Raw genomic sequence first — 18,860 nt, forward strand, 5'->3', positions numbered from 1 at the left:
ACTGCTATGTTAACTTTTAAAATGTCTTTTTGTATCTGATCATAAGGTTGGAATTTTTATATTGTGTCCTATAGGACACTCACAGAAGCTGAGATGATGTTGCTGCTGCTCTTGAGGATGGCTGCTGCTGTGCTCTAAAGCGCACAGAGGTTATGTTTTCCAATTTGTTGGCCACTAAGAGTTTTATGTAATTATACATGGAGTTAGTGTCAATCTACATACTACTCTAAAAATGTTCTTGGAGTAGTATGTTCAATGGTTGAACAGTATTTTGGAAACTTTGCTCATCCTGTCAGATACTCAACCTAAATTTTCTCAGTAAACCTGTCTGCAGCGGAGTCAGAGGACACGGAAGAGGTTTGTGTTCTTAGTGTGCTAAATACTTCTCTCCCCTGTAGGGTAGTAAGTCCTTCTAGGCAGTAGCTTCACCTTTTTAAAAGTGGAAAGGAGTACTCAAGTTTTACAGACATGTATACACAGAACTTATAAATAGACATCTTTTTCTATTTACGACGTTACTTGATTTCTTCTCTTTTTTTTTTTTTTTTTTTTTTTCCCAGTTCCTGCAGTAGTGAATTCATTTCATTGTGAACCAGTGGCCAAGCAGTCTTCCCTGATGCTGAAATGGGAATGTCCTTCTGGTAACAATTCCGGCTTCAAAATTAAAATCTTTAATGATACATGGGAAAAAGAAGAATGGGCTCCATCCTGTATGAGAGAAGGCTCAGAGGAAACCTTCAGAACATTGTCTTTGGATTATTTCAGGACCTATGTTGTTACTATTGCAACTCTTTCAAATAGTTCTGAAAGCCGTCCAGTGCAGCAAATGTGTAATACAAGCATTACTGGTGAGCATTAACATTTGAGAATGAAAGATATTTGTAGAACCGAAATATTAACTTAATGATTACAGAATACCAGACTTGATGTGCAGTACATTATCAGCCTACAGATTATGAATAAAACACTACATTCATGCAAAGTCTAATGTGACTCACAGTAAATACGCATTATATGAACAGCACCAGTATTACAGCGTTTTCATGATCGGAAAACTTTTCTTTATCAGTTGTTAAGGTACTAAAAAAATTTCTGTTTATAGACCCACCTGCTCCAAGCAAAGCTCCTTTAGTCAAGGCAGTCAGTCACAGCTCATTATCTGTTGAATTCTCTGATTTTGAGTCAGTGAATGGACCGTTGAAAGCCTATGCAGTGATGATCACAACAGAAGAACAAGGTAAGATACTATGATAGTATCTTGTAGCTGTGTGAAACAATTATGAGACAGCATTGTGTTTTAAACTCTAAAGAGGAGTTAAATGGATAGAGAAAAAGCTGACTCATTATTTTCAATCACCTTTCAAAAATCACAAGGCACATACTTTGGTTACTTGAAGTCAGATCACTCCTTGTTTTCAGAAAGCCACTGTTTTAACTCAGCCTTTTCCAGCCTGAATTATCCTGGTATGTAAGTGTCATATGTATTGCCACTGTGCTGTCGCCAACTTGATCTGCAGGTGATTCCTGCCACAAGAGTGTGTGGTATCCTTTTTTTTTCTCCCACAGAGTAATTTTCAGGGCTACTAATAATAAGCAGCTTTGGAATGTGGGATGTTTTTCCCCCTCCCTTCTTTAGCTGGAAGATGTCTGCAGTGAGATCTTTTAAAAATAAAAATAAAAAAAAAAAAAAAAAGAGAACTTTCCTTCTGATGTTACTTAAAATACTTCATTAACTGAGAGGCAGTGCAAGTGGAACACTTTTGAATAGCATTGTCAGCATTATGCGCTGTGGGAGGTTGAATGCCATGGAAAGCTAGAGGGTACTCTTTCAAACTCACCTCTTTAAAGAATCAAAATAGAGAAGTGTCTTTGGTGGATGTCCAGTGATAAATCGTAAAATTAAGGAACGAACTTTGCAGCATAGGTTCCAGTTGAACTTCTTTTCATCTCTGCCAGTGCGCTGGAGGAATAAAGCAGCTGCTGGAGATTGTTCCCCCCAAGTGGGATTTCACATTCATGCTTAACCTTTGTCTTAACACTGTGGAAGTTCATCTTGCAGCAATTTGACTGTAGGTCGGTCTTCTGTGGTTTCCATACAACATATGTCCAACATATGTAGAAAATTCTTACTTTTCACATGCCTATGTAGCTGCCCCAGAGTTGCTGATTTGAATGTCGGATCTCTTGCATGCAGCAACAGCTCTGCTTGTACCTTCACCCAGTCCTGTTTAGTCTTGATGAGATTCAGCATGTTCTTCTGTGTGATTTTGATTGCAAGTTATTCAAGAAAGAGGACTTTCAAGATGTGATTGAAATAAGGAAGATCACCCGTGTTTATAATTTAGAATCTGAGTGCTTTGATAGGAGCAGAAAACTATCCTTACAGCCAAGCATAGCTTCAGCTTTTTAGTGTTGAAATAGCATTAATATGCTTGAGATGTATTTCCCTGTCTTAAAACAGACATCATTCATTACCTTTAGGCTGGATAGAGGGGACTTTTTTCGGTTGTGTAAGCAATGGTGTCTGTGGCTGTTTGAGGCGTCCTGAGGTGATGGCCAAGACATCCCCAAGGAGCTGCAGATACAGCCCAAGATGTACATCTTTTTGGAATGGAAACTAGGGACTGGGCAGGGCATATAACGTATCTCACGCAGATTGAACACCCATTTCTAGGCAACTGAGTTAATTGCAACCTCAGCTGCTTTTAATGTAACCAAGCCACTGCTTTAGAAAAGCTGTCTTGCCCCCTGTTCCTGCAGTTATAGTTGGTGAGAGCTTTGCTGCTGGTGGCAGGTCAGACCATGTCTACACAACTATAGAAAAGCTACTGGAGCTTTTCCACCTTTCAGAGCTCCTGCAAGGCTTCTCCTTTTTAAAGGTGAATTTGATACTATATCTGCTTTTAGAAGGAGCTTTTGGCTTTGTAAGGCAGTTGGTAGGGAGCAGCGTATGCAAACTGCAGTCAAATGAGCAAGATTCTTCCTCCTGCAACGCTTTGAGTATTTACATCAGTTTGCGCTTGAGTTGTTGGACAACTGTTATTTTGAGCTTGTTTATTACCTCTTAAATCACATGGGCATCAGCTGTATAATCTGCCTCAAGTTTCTAGGGTTCATCTTCTAACAACAGACACTGTAAAGGGATGCTGTTCTGCAGGTGGTATCCTGTTGGCCACTGTTTGACTACAGTAGCCTATTCTTCTTTGTCTTCTGGAAGACATACTGCTTTGGCCAGTGCTTGTCTGTGTCAAGAAAAGGCAGAAATTAACTCTTGTCTCTTTAGGGTTTAGGTGTGAGACTTCTTGTAAGATGTAGCAAGGACCTATAGCTCAGGACAAGTTTGGTGTCACCCTGAATGAGGCTTGATGCTGTTTCGGTAGCACAGTGTTAGCAAATACCAATTGACTTTTTCTACACTGTTTGCATTGTACTCGGCTACATATGATAGTTGACAGAGCACATATGGGTATGGCTGGCTTGTCTCACGAAGGGTGTCCACGAGGACGCTGGAGTCTGCTACTTAACACCGCTTTACAGAGAAGCTCTGCTATACATCATGGAGGTAAAACCAGTGAGATTAAAACAAACAGTGTTGGGGAGTAGGGAGGTAGTTCAGTAGATTGCACTGCAGCAGAAGAGGTTTCTGAGATTGTCTGGTGCGCTCAGGCTTTCATTTCAGGCAGCTCTTACAGAATAATGGCAGCTGTGGTTAATGTGACAGTCTCGGGCATCGCACCAAGCAATACAAAAATCAGTGCGTGATGTATACTACATATGGCCTTGTTTTTCCCTGAAGGTTGTGGGTCTTTGAAGTCTAAATTGAACAACACATACAAAGATTTCAAGAAGAGGACGACAGTCACCTATGTAACATACGTCATAGATATAGAGCAGGCAAAATCACCTTCTTTCCGTTCTCAGAATGGTACAAACATCATTAATGTCGGCAAGGGAAACACAATGTATGCCTACGAAAACGGACCATTGATTCCTCTTCATTCATACAGGTATTTATCTCAAACCACTGTTTGGGTAATTTTTCTGGAGTTGAAAGCTAAAAGATTGTCTGATTAAAAGATTACAGATTTTGCTTATTACAGATTTTGCTTATGTCTGTTAAAACCATGTAATGTACCTGTCTCTCTGTCTTTGGTTTTTTTTTCTTCTCCCTTACCAACAGGGCAAGCATTGCAGGTTTCACTAACATAACCTTTACTATGGCCAACATCATTGTGGGGGAAGATAGTTACGTATCATTTTCACCCTGTTCTGAGGCAGTTTTGCTACCCCAGGATCCAGGTATGGAAATGTCAATTACAGGACTGGTGGCTTGGCACATATACAGTGTGTGGCAAGTTTCATAACAGCAAAACACACGCTGTTCTGTTTTTTCTGTATTGAATTGTTTCTTTCTAGCTTTGCAGTGAACCGCTCTGTAAATTCATAGCTTGCATATAGCCCTGCAGGTGACCTCTTTTTCCCATGTGTGCTTTCCCCTGCAGAAGTAACAGAAAGCTGTGCTATTCATGACACACTAAAAGGGATTGGATGGCACAGTGAGACTTTGGTACAGAAACAAGTAGCAAAAAGCAGCTGATGTACTAACAGTTCTGGTAAATTAGAAGCGGATGTATTAGAATGCAAATACTGGTCCTTTGATGCCAATTTTGTATTAATTTATCATGCTTGGTTTATTATTCTTGATGAGCTTTCAATACTGGTACTGACAAAGGACGCAGTAGAGAATAGATGTTTAGTAGAGCGGAGTGTGCTCTGTCACTTCTGAGGTTCTCTTGTAGCGTGTTGATTGAGCTAAATCATTACCAAGGAGGTAAATCAGTAATGAGTAATACTGGTTCTCTTTTACCAGGTGTTATTGCTGGAGCTGTTATTGGATGCCTTTTAGCTATATTGGCTGTAGTTTCTATAGGGGGTTTCATATTCTGGAGAAGGAGAAGGTAATGTGTGTTCATTATGCATTTGCTGTGATGAGGAACCACAAGTATTTCACTTCTGTATCTTTCTCCTATAAAGGCCTCTCTTTGTTTTATGCGCTTCTGTCATGAGGTTTTAAAATACGTTCTGTTAAAAGCCTTGTTTGTATGTCACAGATTAGAGTGGATGTGCCAAACTAGTTAAATTATTTTTTTAAACCCCATAGTTACAAACTGACAAGTTAAGATTTGTTTTGTTTAGCTCTTCTGAATTCATGCATGCTGATGAAGTCATTCAGTCAGAAGTGAGAAAACATCACAAATTATTGTGCTAAAAGACATATGTAATTATATCTTGGATGGTTTTATTTTAAATGAACCATTAATCACACTTTTTACTTGCTTGATGGCCTGTTACGTGAAATCTCTATTCCGGAGTTTCTAGAAGCTGGTGAGTTGCCTAGGAATTGAGCTGGTTCCTGTTTCCAGTGTTTTCCAAATGATCTGGGACTTCAGAGTCCTTTTCCTGCTTCTGGTTGTGCGGTACATCCTTTCTAAAGAATTGGCTGTAGGGCCCTTAGTCCAGTTTTCTTAGTTTTTCTGATTAACTGCTGTTATATTTACAGGCATGTCCAGTAGCTGTGGACAATACTGAGAAGAGCTTCCTCTAAAGCTAGGAGCACTTACTTTCATTCAGCTGCCACTTTCTGCACCACTGACACATGGCTGCTGAACAGTCAGTGTGGGCATTCTGGGGTTAGCAGCGATTCTCCCGAGATGCTAGCTAACAGCGTGGATCCCTCGGATGTGCTTGTTCCACCAAACCATATGCTTTGTGTCCAGGTGTTGTACTCTGGGTCTGACAGAAAGAAACGGTCCCATTGCACAGCACCACTGAATGAAGAATGGAGTATTTTGTTCTCGCTTCAGGTGTAGGGTTTGCCTGAGAAGGGTTTTTTTGCACAGGATAAGATGCTTTAAAAGAAATTGTTTTGCACAGGAAATAGCTGTTGTCACAAATTTAATATGCATCCCACTAAATTCTGCTGTGTATTGTGTTGTTTTCTTTCACCATATAGGAAAGATAAAAGAAATACTGAAGTGTCCTTTTCTCCCATTAAGTAAGTCCATATCCTTTCACACATTGTTTTCTGAGCTCAAGTGATATTTGCAAAACTTAATGTGAACCCTGATCCTGGTTTTCTGTGCAGTTTTATATAGAATTTTTCAATATTAATTCCTCGTGGAATTTAAAGACTCTAGCCTGCTGACTAATTATTTAATGACATTGATTGACACTTCTTGAGCTGCCGCAGGGATTTGGAGCGCTCACTTTGTGAGTTGTTATTAGACGCACAGATGCTCCACGGAGTTTTGAAAAAAGAGGATGTTTGAATGAAACGTGGGCTTCCGTGCACATCGAGGGAACAATCCAAATTGTTGATAAAGTGCACATAGGCACAGTTCTGCACTGTGTCCTGGATTTTCCTTTGCTTTATGATTACTTTGTGCTGAGCCATGAACTCGGACAATCCTGATACTGTACAAGCTTTGCCGTGGGAGGGTAACCACAATATATTGGAAGTCACAGACAGTGCAATTGAATCACATTATCGAATTTTTGTGCTGGTGGGAAGTCTTGGCCAGAGCAGCCCATGAAGTCCCACCTGTGCAGACTTTGATAGTTTACATAAAATGCACCAGGGAATGAGGCAAGTCTGAGGGGAGTGCAGAAGCAGCTGACTGATGGCATCTGTGATACCCTTCTCCTGAAGGATGCGCTATTCTCACCTTGGTTTAACAGATCAGTTAAATCCTGTGCTTGGTAACCTGTCCCCTGTAAATGCACGGTTTTGTAGCTGCTACTAACAGTCGTGCTTTCATTCTTAGATTCACATAGTGAAAAATAAGCTGCATGTGTCTAATCAGCCTTTTTTTCTTCCCCCCCACCCTCCCTTGAAGAATCAAGAAGTAAGTAAAGCATACTTTCTAACACATTAACTGAATTCATGGTTTATTTACGTAATCTCAGTTACCAGTACATGGCTTTTCTCATTTCAGATCAAAAATCATTAAAGTGGAGAACTTCGAGTCCTACTTTAAGAAGCAGCAAGCTGACTCCAACTGTGGTTTTGCTGAAGAGTATGAGGTATGTGCCCTCAGTGGAGAGAGCTTCATGACAAATGTTTTTGGAAAGGCAAATTAGCTTTCCTACGGAGCATACAGGAGGCTGACTGGAGTGGGAGGGAAGGGATCTTTATAACAGAGATTATTACGCCGCGTGTGTAGCCTTCCCTTCTCGGATTCAGCTCCAAAGTGCATGATAAATACTTCACATCCTGAACTATTCTCTCACCCTGTGAGCTTACAGCATGGCCTGCTGGGCAGAGCTCTCGTCAGAGGCAGCGTCTCCTCAGTCCTTGCCTGAGTTGCACTATAGAGTCAGCCTCAGGAGAGCTATTTCACTTCTCTGCACTTTGGGGTTTTTTTATCTTTTGTTTTTCTACACAGCAAGACAGGTCTCTTGCTAACAGCACTGATTTCTTCAGTGTGTAGGTGTGATTTGCAAACCACACCTGTGCATAGCTGGACGGAGCAGTCAGAGGAACAGCAATTGTGATTAGCTTAGGGACCATAAATGGTTTTCTGTGAAATGTGCTAAAGCTTAGCTGTTAGCAGGGTACAAAACGCAAATCAAGTGTCAGTAAGGATTCTGTGTTGCCATGTCTGCTGTTAAAAAATCTCAATTTTTTTCATCTCCTTGAAGCTATTAACTGACTTTCTTCTTCTTTCCAGATGAAATTCTGTCCCTTTGATTGCATTTTTCAGGCTTGTGCTCTGCCTTGCCTTCCTCTGAGATTGTGCTTCCTTCTGTCCTTTCATGATGTACTTGCTCCCTTCCTCCCTGTGATGCAGAGCTTATGCGAGGGAGGTCGCTGCCCAGGGGTCAGAACGGGTGCACCCTTGCTGTCAGTGTCATTGATGTCCATGTTGTCTATTTCTGCAAAACTGGTTCTGGGCTTTACAACCCCCCTCTGGGTTTTAAACATGCTGCTGTGCCTGCATTCCTTATTCATCCCTTCTCCGTCTGCTCTGCCGCAGTCACGCTCCTGCTATGTAAAAAGATGATTCTTTCTGTCATTTATCCCAGTTCAATGTGCCTGCTGTTACAGCAAAGGCCGAAGGTGTTTGGAGCATTTGTCTGTTTCAGTTGTGTCTGGTTCCCAGACCAGGACCATGTGCTGGTAAGGCCCTCTTTTATTGTAGGAACTCAAGTCTGCTGGTGTTCATCAGCCCAAATTTGCTGCTGAACTTGCCGAGAACAGGGGAAAAAACAGATACAACAATGTCCTACCATGTGAGTTACTCTTCGGTTTTGCATCTTCTACTGGTCAAGTTTTTACATGAAAACACTTGGGTTCAGTTAACCTGGCTTCAATAGTAACCAGAGGTTTCAAAGAGGGGCTAATGTCATTAATTGCCAAATGAATGAATTTGGGCTGCTGCGTTCCCAAAATCACTGTAGAAGCAAACCTCAGGAGTTTTCCCTCAAGAATGTTCCCTAAATTTCCCAAGCTTCCCTCAAGGAAGCTCCTTAAAGAGCTTTTCCTTAATTAAATAATTGTAATTTTCTGTTCGTGAGAAACTTGCAGCCCAGGCGGCAAACCCAAGAGGGTAAGAGCTGCTGTGGCCACACAGATGCGCAGAGCTGTGGCCCAGCTGGGCAGCCGTGCCACTGAACCCGAGTTCCGCACCCGGCCAAGCTGGCTGTGGGCACCCCAGCGCAGCAGCATGTAAGGAGGAGTTGGAAGGCAAACAGTGACGGGTACTTATGGGTGCTTTGGAGGAAAAACAGCTGCGGTGGCAGCAGGAGACAAATTACATTTTTCTCTAGTAGTTAAAACTATAGTAAATTTCTTGTTGGATTAAAAATACATATCTATGCAAAAACATACCATATTTTTTTAAAAATAAAATATCTGTTCAGTATTCTGAGTCTTTATCCTAACAACTCGGTTTTCTGAAGGCTTTCATTACAAAAGTTCTAAACTGCTGCTATTTGTGATCACTGAAGTTATATTCTTATTCTTAAAATGCACACTGTTATAAAACACCTTTTATTTAGAAATCATGTGTTAGATGAGCAGTATTTTGCTGAAAGGTTCAGGTTCTGAAATTCCTCATTTTCTTTTCCTTTTTTCTTTCTGCAGATGATATTTCTCGTGTGAAACTTTCAGATCAAAACTCTGCAACTGACGATTATATTAATGCAAACTATATGCCTGTAAGTTGCTTCATTAGTTGAAATGAAATATAATGCGTGTTTTTATGATGTAGGCTTAACAGCTCATGATGATGTTTAAAATTGGCTTTTTGTCTCATTAATGCATGTGTGCGTGTGTGTATATATATATTTATTTTGGGCTTTTTGTCTTAGGGCTATAACTCAAAGAAGGCCTTTATTGCCGCACAGGGCCCTTTACCCAGTACTATAGAAGACTTCTGGCGCATGATTTGGGAAAAGAATATTTACTCTATTGTGATGTTGACAAAATGTGTTGAACAAGCCCGGGTATGTTTCTATTAAAACTGAACCATCTCTTGAAGACTGTTGCGTCTCTTCTAATTTTGGTGTTACCCTAGTAGGCTGGAGACCTTCTTTCTTTTAAAAACCATCCACTTACTGGAAGACTGTTTTCTAAATTAAGTAAGCCCCATTTTTTTAGCTTTTCCCCATTTTATATCTGCTGACTACTAGAAAAGATAATCTCAGGAGGGTTGTGGAATTGCTGCCTTTAAGGGTGGGTTCTTCTCCCTGAGGAATGGTTTTGGTAGAGCTTCTGCCCAGGAATGGGCTGTTGGGAAGGGCGACGTGCTTTCTAGCCCTGCTTCAGGTGGGGTGTTACTTAAAACTAGAGTCAGCTGCTGTGTATGATGTGCCTCATCTTGCAACTCTCTTCTTAGACCAAATGTGAGCAATACTGGCCAGACAAACAATCCAAGAGCTACGGTGACATTACTGTGACAATGGTCTCGGAGGTTGTCCTTCCAGAATGGACAATAAGGGACTTCACTGTAGAAAAGGTGAGTCCCCCCCCAGTTGTTAGTGTATCTGTAGAAGTGATTTATTGCATCACTATGACTTCACATGTTAAGCAACACTGATGTGATAATATATAATAATTTCACTAAAACTTAATGAAATTCAGAGTTATCTGAGGGAGAAGGATAAAAGTTGTTTATTTTTATTTGAGGCTTGGAGCATATTGGACTGCTTTCTGCCAGAAGTCTGATTTAAAATCTTTCACACTATTCGCTGACGACGAGATTCCTGTGGTACTTGTGTGTATGTTTGGAAGCCCTGGCTTCTCACAGCTGTTTTAGCAACATATCCAGTGGTGGGAGTGAGTTGTCAGTAAGAGCCTCCCTGTGGCATAAAGGGGTCTGCCAGCAAAATCTGGCCTGCTAATGGGAATTGCTGGTTGCCCTGTCAGTGGTCCTGAGCTGGTGTTTCTCTGAGACTCGCACCTTACGCAGAACTTCTGCTTACGCAGATACTTGTCCTGTCTGCTAGACTGAACAATTAGCTGTTTCTGTCAGCAAATGAAATGCAGCAGAGATGATCTTGGAGTAAAGTGAAAAGTAAAAGGAAATTATTTCGAAGTATTCTCTACCAGAGCAGGAGGAGGGAAACTGAAATATCATTGATCAAATTACTGCACGGTTTGTAACAGGCACCTAGTGAAGCTGAGCTTTGCCCAGTACATATGTCTGGAAGCCCTACTGTTGCTCCTCTGGAGCCGGTTTCTTTATTTGTTTGTTTGTTTTTCCCCTGATGTGTATTCCCCTAGTCTAACACGCCAGAGAGCCACACGGTGCGCCAGTTCCATTTCACCTCCTGGCCAGATCATGGAGTGCCGGAGACAACAGACCTTCTCATCAACTTCAGACACCTTGTTCATGAGTACAGCAGTCAAAATCCAATCGACTCTCCTACTCTGGTGCACTGCAGGTAGGAAGAACATATTTGTGTTAGACACATTTTTATCTTCTGGCTTTTTTAAAAACAATTCTTTTCAATGTGATTTAGAAAAAGAAAAAAAAAAAGTAAGTCTCTTTGCTTAAGGCCATGGGCTAATCATCCTGCCAAATTAAAACCTTTGCCCCATGCCTCAGAAGGGTAGCAATGCTATATAGGTAGCAAAGTACATGACACAAAATTTCATTAGAATAGACCCTGTGTCCTAGCCTGGAAAACTTAGCTCAAGAAGCTGCCTTTTCCAGTACTTTTACAGGTAACCTTGTGCCAGTGCAAGACTGGGAAGCCCAAAAGCATGTCCTCCCTCCCTGTTGGTGGTAGTAAGAACCACCCACTGGGCTGCAGAGGCTTTTAGTACCCGTGCCACTGCAATAAGAGAAAGCATTTTGCTAGACTCACTGGTGTTTTGGCAGGCCACTGGTGAGCAGGTGGTTGAGAGAAAGCAGTAAATAGCTTTCCCCATGTCACTGCAGTGCTGGTGTTGGGAGGACAGGAACATTCATTGCCATTGACCGCCTGATTCAGCAGATTGAAATGGAGAACACTGTGGATGTCTATGGAGTGGTGTATGATCTTCGCATGCACCGACCTTTAATGGTGCAAACTGAGGTAAGGCTGTCTTTCGTCCAGCAGCATGTTTTTCCAATATGCGTAATAATCCAGGAAGGGTAGGCTCAAGGTGTACTTCAAAATTATAGGAAGATTAGATACTAAGAAGCAATCTGAAATTGCTTTTTATTTGATATTTATTTATCTTCCCTCCTTCCTGCCTCATCTCTTCCCACGAAAGTAGTTGCAGCCAGGGGCCATAGTACATCCAAGCAATCTCTTTACAGAGTACTTCGTAGGAGTGGCATTTGCAGCTGGAAAGAATCAAATCCTGAAAAAGTTGGTTTGTTTTGGTTTTGGGGGGCTTTTTTGCAGCTTCTTTCACCCATGTGAGTTTTATAGTTTTATCCTTACAGCTGTGAGCCAGAATTATCTTCAGTCAAGTCGTCTCAGTTCTGTTCTGCAGGAACACCCATGTTCCTGTTGAAATTATGACATCAGTCTGGACAGGTGTGTGGATTAACTCAAGCTGATCTGAAAAAGGCTGTAAACTGTCCATCATGAAGGTCTTTTAAGAGGGAGTTAGGCATGACGGAAAACTTGATCCTAGTTCTTTACGGAGGGTTGATCAGATGATGTCATGAGGTCCTTTCCAGTCCTGTTTCCCATGAACTATACGTACAACTTCTAAAATATACTCCCCGATAGCATTCAGCGCAGTGCATCCGAACCCCAGAATCTGTATTCAGGAGCAGAATTACTTCCAAAATTGAGTTATTTTCTAGAAATGTATTACCCTCTCTTTCTTTCATCAGGACCAGTACGTCTTCCTAAACCAGTGTGTTATGGATATTATTAAATCCCAGAAAGACAAGAAAACAGATCTTATTTACCAAAACATGACAGCAATGGCAATCTATGAGAATTTCACACCTGGGCCAGGCTTCGGGAAGGCAAATGGCTACCACGCATAGCCTGGAAGGAATGCCATGTCTCCAGGAGGCGTTACCTGCACATAGGAAAGGGAGATGTTCTGCTCAAGTTTTCCAGGATTGTGTGGAGTGTCTGGCTTCTCCAGTTCTGTCTGCATTTGACGATGTGATCTGCGGAAGGAAAACCAATTCTGTCAGGAGCTGCAGATTGATATAAAAGAAAAACAAAACAAAAAACAAACCAAGCAAAACTATTTAAAGTTAACAGAAGAATCTTGCTTTTTCTTGGGAATTTAACAGTACTGATAAGTGAAAATAGCATTTGCAGTATGAACGGTGAGCTAGTATTTAATATTAAAATAATAACACAAGCTTTTTATTACAATTTTATATGATTTTATTTACAGACACCAGGCTTGTGGGCTGTTTTAATATATTTAATTATAAGTTTCAGGAACATATTTTATCTACTGTATCTGATTACTTAGCTAATAGATATGTGCCTCTGTGAGTTTTGGGTTTTTTTTTTTCTGTGTTCCTGTTTATTTAAAAAAGGAGTACAAACAGCTCCTTCAAATGGACATTTATATTTGGAAATTGTGCCTTTTCCAGTTGCTACTCTAGAAAAAAACCAGCAGAGATTCTATTTTTGTACTGAAACTCCTAATGAGAACACAGATTTTTAAATAAGGCTTATGTCAAACTTAACTGTAGTTGCACTGTTGGCAGGACTCTCCAGAAGTTTGGAGGTGAGCTTTGTTTTTGCATTTCACCACAAATAGCCCCTGCCTTAATGTTTCGGTGCCTCTGCTAGAGCAAAAGGAGTGTGGTCTGTCACTCCAAGCTTTAACTATAGTAAAAAAAAACTGAGCAAGTGAGTATGTGAATGTGTGTGCGGGTATGTGTGGGTGTGTATGAAGGACAGAATAGCTTCTCCCTGTTCCTGGCTGATATTCCTGTTTTTATACAATTTATAATGATTTATTTAAAGGTGCAATATATAATTTACTGAATAATGATCACTCTATTCTAATAGAGTTTTACTCAGGTTGGTGTCTTTTTATCATTGTTGTTGTTTTTTCTCAAATATATAAATCTGTGAAAATGTCGAAACGAAGGTTCCATGTGTCCAAGCACTCCCAGATTGACAGGCTTTACTGTTTCTACCAGAACAAATTGCACAAAATTCTCCTGTAAAGACCAATTTCTCAGTTGTTTTAGCCATTCAAAACTGAGACGCATCTTACCTGCCTGCATCTCATTGACCTAATGTAATGGTTTTATAATTACCTGCAATATACTGCTGCTGTTGTTTTAACTGGTCCTTTTAAAAATGGAACAAACAAGCAGAAACCCCCTAGCTGCTGATTTTACAAGTCAAGGATCAGATTGGAATTATTTTGCTGGTACATAACTGCTAGACTTATGAAGGCATTACCAATGAAGGACTTCTTAATTTTAATTAGGTGGGGGTGGGGGGTGGGGGGGTGTAGTTTTTGGTCTTTGGATCATTGCACTGGTTGCATTGCAGAGGAATACAAAGTTTATGAATAATGCTATAGAATAGCTATAAAGTGGTGAAAGTCTTATGAAGGTTTAATAACCAGAGTCCCTGGTATTCTGCTGCTTTGTTTTGTGTTGTTTTGGGTTTTTGTTTGTTATAGCAGAGTTGTCAGAAGAAGCTACAGATGCTAGGAGTGTATGTGACAGTACAGTGGAACCTGGCGACCTCAGAGTCCACTGTCAGCTGAAGGAAAATGTAGCAATTCCTGGTGCACAGCTGTAACTTTACAGGTATACCGTGGAATTTTTTACAACCTGGAGTGAAATTGTGGTGTGCAATGTGTGAACAAAACTGGAGGACAAACCACAGTGTGCTTCAGCTTTCAGGGTTTTGGGGAGTGTTTTTTGGGGTTTTTTGTAGCAGCCACTTCTGGGTTCTTGAATATTTTTTTTCTTTCTCTGAAATACTTAAAAAGAAAAAAACAAAAAAAAACCCCACACACATAAAAAAAATCCCAAAAAACCCCACGAGGTTAATGATCCTGCCTAACTCCATCCAAACTGGCATTCCACGTAGTGGATCTCTCACCTGGCATTCTTTCTAAGCTGCTGTCAGATGACAAAGATAAACCACTTGGACCAAACAGAACCATTCCAAAGGAACTGGGAGGGAAGAAAGTCTGCCCCTTAGTCATGTTATATTTTTCTCTCTTAAGCTTTCAATTACTGCACATCTGTGCAGAGCGCAGAGACAGTATTGATTACGGCAGGTCTCCCAAGAACTTGCTGCCTTAGGGTGCTGAATGCTCTCTTGCTTCAGAAGGCCCTTGTTTTGTATAGCACAGAAGAGAGGGAGACTAATCTTCTATGCTAGATCACGTTTGCATTGTATTGCAGCAGAACATCAGAAAACGAGCTTATAATGGTATGTGTTTCTGCCTGGTCACTGCCCAGATACTGTTAGAGAAAGCAAACCTATCTGTCCTGTTGTTTTGATGTTGGAAGCAGGTGCCAAATTCTCCCTTGTGTTGCCATCTAATGAGTATCTGTTTTTAATACACGTGTATTCCCAAATCTGACCCATTGTGAGAAGAGACAGAAGTTGGAAGGAAATGACCTGCTGATAGCAGGTATAGGTGGAAAAAGTTGGTAAGGCTTAAAATGTGGTAAACACAAAGTTGGCCGTAGTATTGATGAGAGGAAGTAGAACATGCCTCATAGAATATCTCTGCAGGAAGAGGAGGATTAAAGGCAATGCTCTACTACCTTGTTGATCTGTCTTGGTCAAGATGATGTGAGTTCCTGCAAATACTTTTTTCACTGCCTTCTGATGTTCTGTGTGTTACAGTCGCTGAGGTCTGTCTCTTTGGCCAATGTTTTCTCTTGCTGTTGCTTATGTAAAGATACCTGCTTTTCAGGCTGAAAGCTCCACTGTGTGGCAACTACATCTGCATTTCTGTTCAATTCTTTCTTTCCATTTGGGGCCTGCTTAAGAAGGGAAAAGTTGATGTGTGTCAAATAAGTGACTGCTGAATATCTTGAAATTATGTATAAATCTTAATTGTTTTCATATTTGTTGTACAGGAAATTTCAGCACATGTCTATAATGGTTTTAATGGTTTCATTTGTTTTTAAAGATATAAAAATAACAATTAAAAAGCATCATCCTAGAGCACTTTCTGACTTGTGTTTCCTTTCTTGGGGTTTTCTTCTCAGTTCCTTTTGAATAAAATTAATTTTCTAGAATACCCATTTAATTTGAGGAGCTTTATAATGGGTAAGGAGAGTGGGCTCCCATCCTGTAGGGTGGCACATGAGTTGGGTACGTATTACGGTCACTAGGGCTCCCTGCGAGGGTGTTAATCTGTCATTGAGCCTTGCCTGGTGGAACAGGGCCTGATGCTGTTGTGTTCTGGCAGTTGGTGGTCTCTCTAAATGAAGAGCTTGGTACCGGTTAAAGGAACAATAACTTCATCCAAGGTCAGTCAAAAGATTTCCGCTAACTGAAACAGCCTTGAGGGAGGACCAGTGTTTCTAGGACTCCTTTACTTCCACAAAACCAAGAGTGATGGCTTTTTCATCCCTTGAAAGAGGTGTCCTGTTGTCAGGGGGTGATGACAGAAGCGGGTGCAGAAATATCTTGGTAATGTTGTGTTATAGCTGGCTTCTTGATTACAGATTACCTGACTGCAGATGGATATAAAATTACCATATAAATCTTGTGTCTTCTAAAATTCTTGGTTTCCATTCCTGGTTGCCATCTGAATCACTCCCAAGGAGGATCACATGCCTGGAGGGTGATACTGGCACTCAATAGCTCTGCAATTTATCACGGGGTGCTGACACTTACTGTAAAATCTTATGATCCTCCATCATAACTCTGGTGCGTTTTCTGAAACAACCACATGGTGAGAGGGGAAGAGCAAAGCGTGATTGTCTCATCATCTTCCAGTGGGAGAACGTGCCAGCCACATGATGGTTGTTAGAGTGCGCTGCATGAGACTTTCTGCAGAAGAGAAGCTGTGACAAGGAACTTCCCAGCGTAGGACCTGCAGCAGGTGACCACCACTACCAGGGCCAATCAGCCTCGGGGACACTTTTAGGGAGCAAAATCCCTCACTTTTTTGTTTTCCTTAAATCAGATTTGAAATATTAGAACTTCAGTAAAGCCAAGTGTTCTGGATGTCATATGGAGTGTTAGTCTGTTGGGGTGGGCAGAACAGATCCTGTGTATCTGGAAGTCTCATTCTGTACCTGGTGGTGCCATGTATTAGGTTTACTGACTTTGAGAATAAAAAGGTGGAGTTCAGACAGGAAAGGATGTAATCTTCCTGTCCTGTTCTTTGCTTGATAAATGGTATGTAGTCTGGAATACTGCTCCCTTGCATGCCCTTCCTGGCTGGGTGCTATCAGGCAGCAAATGGATTTTGGAGATGAACAGATGTGGATGTTCTTGCAGAAGAGGGACAGAAATGGGAGCTTGGAAGGGAAAAACACCTGAAAACTTCACACACTTTGCTTTTTTCAAGCAAAAAAGAAAAAGTCTCTTAGCTATGGCAAAGATGCTAGGTGTTAACAGTTCCTGGGTGTTCTGAGTAAAAGTTAATTAAGAAATGCAGATGCAATCACTTTCGTCCAGGGGCAGAATGAGGGGCAAGCAAGGATCAACAGTTTGTTTCTGAGGCAGGTAGGTACAGTGTTCTCCTCACACCCACCAGGGAAGTTACTGTGCTTCCTTTTCCCAGTTACTGTGGCACTGCTTCAGGGAGGCCCTTTCAGCTCTTCCCATAAGACCTCGTGTCACTGAAAACTCTGGCTTTAAATGGTTCCATTTTTGTTAACAGACATCATCTCCTGACAGCCAGAAGCAAACCTAGCAAATCAGCCCCTCACACCAAGAAAAGGTAGCCTAGTTTGATCCAAAATGAGTTACTTTAACTCATGTTTTACCGTCAACTTTCCAAGTGACTAGGGAAAAGCCAGCTTGTGTGGAACAATGTTCTGGATGTAATGCTAGTGTTTCATAGACACCCCTAGTGTATTAATAATGCTTACAAGAAAACTGCTAGGGACACAAAAGCTGTGTGCTCAGTGTGCTAAGGACAAAAGCACTCCTTGCACACTGTGCTGTGACTCTGCCCTTGTTTCTGTGCAGGGCAGGATGGGCAAGGCAACTGGTATTCCCTTAAGATACTTCTTAGACTCATTTGTTTTGGTTTTTTAGTTGGCAGTTTTCTGATGTGGTGCTTCTAGTGCTGGGAATGTACTATCAGAAGGAAAACAGGCTCTTTGGTAAAGGCTGATCTAACATCTGTTCTTGATTAAGATATGTGCCTACCTAAAAGGTGATCGCTGTCTCTCCAGAAAGGAAATACAGCCTGTTCATTTCTGCTGTAAGCCTCCAGATGGCACATGATACCTCTGTTCTTTCCAGGGAACGCTTTTCCTGCGAGGGTGCTCGCTTTTTCACTTCCTTCCCAGACTCTGATAACCTCCCACCACCCCATGTGCTGTTTCACCTTTCTTCTCCCCACGCTATGGGTACAAAGCCTGTCCCCTCCAGCCCTGGCTCACGTCAATGCCACCCAGGTCACCATGCCCGTTTAAGGCTGTCTGCCTGCTCCACAGGTGCTAGGTACCTCATGCTCACCTGTGGAGTGTTGTATACCTGATCAGGTAACTTTTTGAAAAAGCTCTTAAGTTCAGCAATAGCCTGACAATGCCAAATAATCCTTGGCTTTTAACACCTGAGCATTGCTAGGTGTTTTCTGATGGTGCATGTAGTCCAAGGTGAGGACTGGCTTGGACCAGCCTGAAGCTGGTTATTCAGTATTGTCGGCTGTGCGGTCGTTTCCCAGTTTGTCTGCTCCACAGCTTTTCTCAGCAGTGATGGATTTATAGGATTGCCGAACGCAGTGCAGATACATCAATAAAGACAGCAAGACGTCCTTACTCATACTGCTCAACATAAAAAACAGTAAAAAGGCTATTTCAGTTAATGAATCTGTGTATGTGTGTGTAACACTAACGAAGTTTCTTCCGCACCTTTTTTTACAAGTCTTTAGGGAGGTTTTAAATGCACCTTTTAAAGCATCTGGCAACATCTGGTGAGTTACTTTGGCTTCTTCCTTCTCCAGCCTGAAATACAGAAAGATTTCAATGCAAAGCACGCGATTTTTCACGAGCACAGCTATAATGGAGATGAGTGTGTGAGGGACCTTCAGCAAATGCCCTAAATCTACTGGAAAGTGTGTCTACACCTACTCGGCTGCTTGCAATGAATGAGGAATAAATCAAAACTAGAAGTAACACCTCAACTCCAAACTTCCCATGCTTGTATATCAGCACCGGTCCCATGGAAGATCTGCTCTGTGCAGGGTCTGACTGAGCTGAACTGCTCTC

The 18,860-nt window shown here is 41.4% G+C and overlaps 1 protein-coding gene across 1 annotated transcript in view; it reads left to right on the top strand.

The window, feature by feature from the left end:
* Positions 1 to 15,633, top strand: part of PTPRJ (protein tyrosine phosphatase receptor type J) — a 28,419-nt gene extending 12,786 nt beyond the window's left edge. Inside the window, exons 10-24 of the mRNA XM_037402590.1 lie at positions 561 to 848; positions 1,103 to 1,237; positions 3,797 to 4,007; positions 4,181 to 4,299; positions 4,871 to 4,958; positions 6,014 to 6,055; positions 6,897 to 6,905; positions 6,996 to 7,083; positions 8,202 to 8,292; positions 9,146 to 9,219; positions 9,373 to 9,507; positions 9,900 to 10,019; positions 10,787 to 10,947; positions 11,448 to 11,583; positions 12,339 to 15,633. Coding sequence (XP_037258487.1) covers positions 561 to 848; positions 1,103 to 1,237; positions 3,797 to 4,007; positions 4,181 to 4,299; positions 4,871 to 4,958; positions 6,014 to 6,055; positions 6,897 to 6,905; positions 6,996 to 7,083; positions 8,202 to 8,292; positions 9,146 to 9,219; positions 9,373 to 9,507; positions 9,900 to 10,019; positions 10,787 to 10,947; positions 11,448 to 11,583; positions 12,339 to 12,497 — 1,856 coding nt within the window. The 3' untranslated portion in view covers positions 12,498 to 15,633. The remainder of the gene's footprint in view (positions 1 to 560; positions 849 to 1,102; positions 1,238 to 3,796; positions 4,008 to 4,180; positions 4,300 to 4,870; positions 4,959 to 6,013; positions 6,056 to 6,896; positions 6,906 to 6,995; positions 7,084 to 8,201; positions 8,293 to 9,145; positions 9,220 to 9,372; positions 9,508 to 9,899; positions 10,020 to 10,786; positions 10,948 to 11,447; positions 11,584 to 12,338) is intronic.
* The last annotated feature ends 3,227 nt before the right edge of the window (positions 15,634 to 18,860 follow it).

Source organism: Falco rusticolus, chromosome 10 (assembly GCF_015220075.1).
Source record: "Falco rusticolus isolate bFalRus1 chromosome 10, bFalRus1.pri, whole genome shotgun sequence".
In the NCBI taxonomy this organism is placed as follows: domain Eukaryota; kingdom Metazoa; phylum Chordata; class Aves; order Falconiformes; family Falconidae; genus Falco; species Falco rusticolus.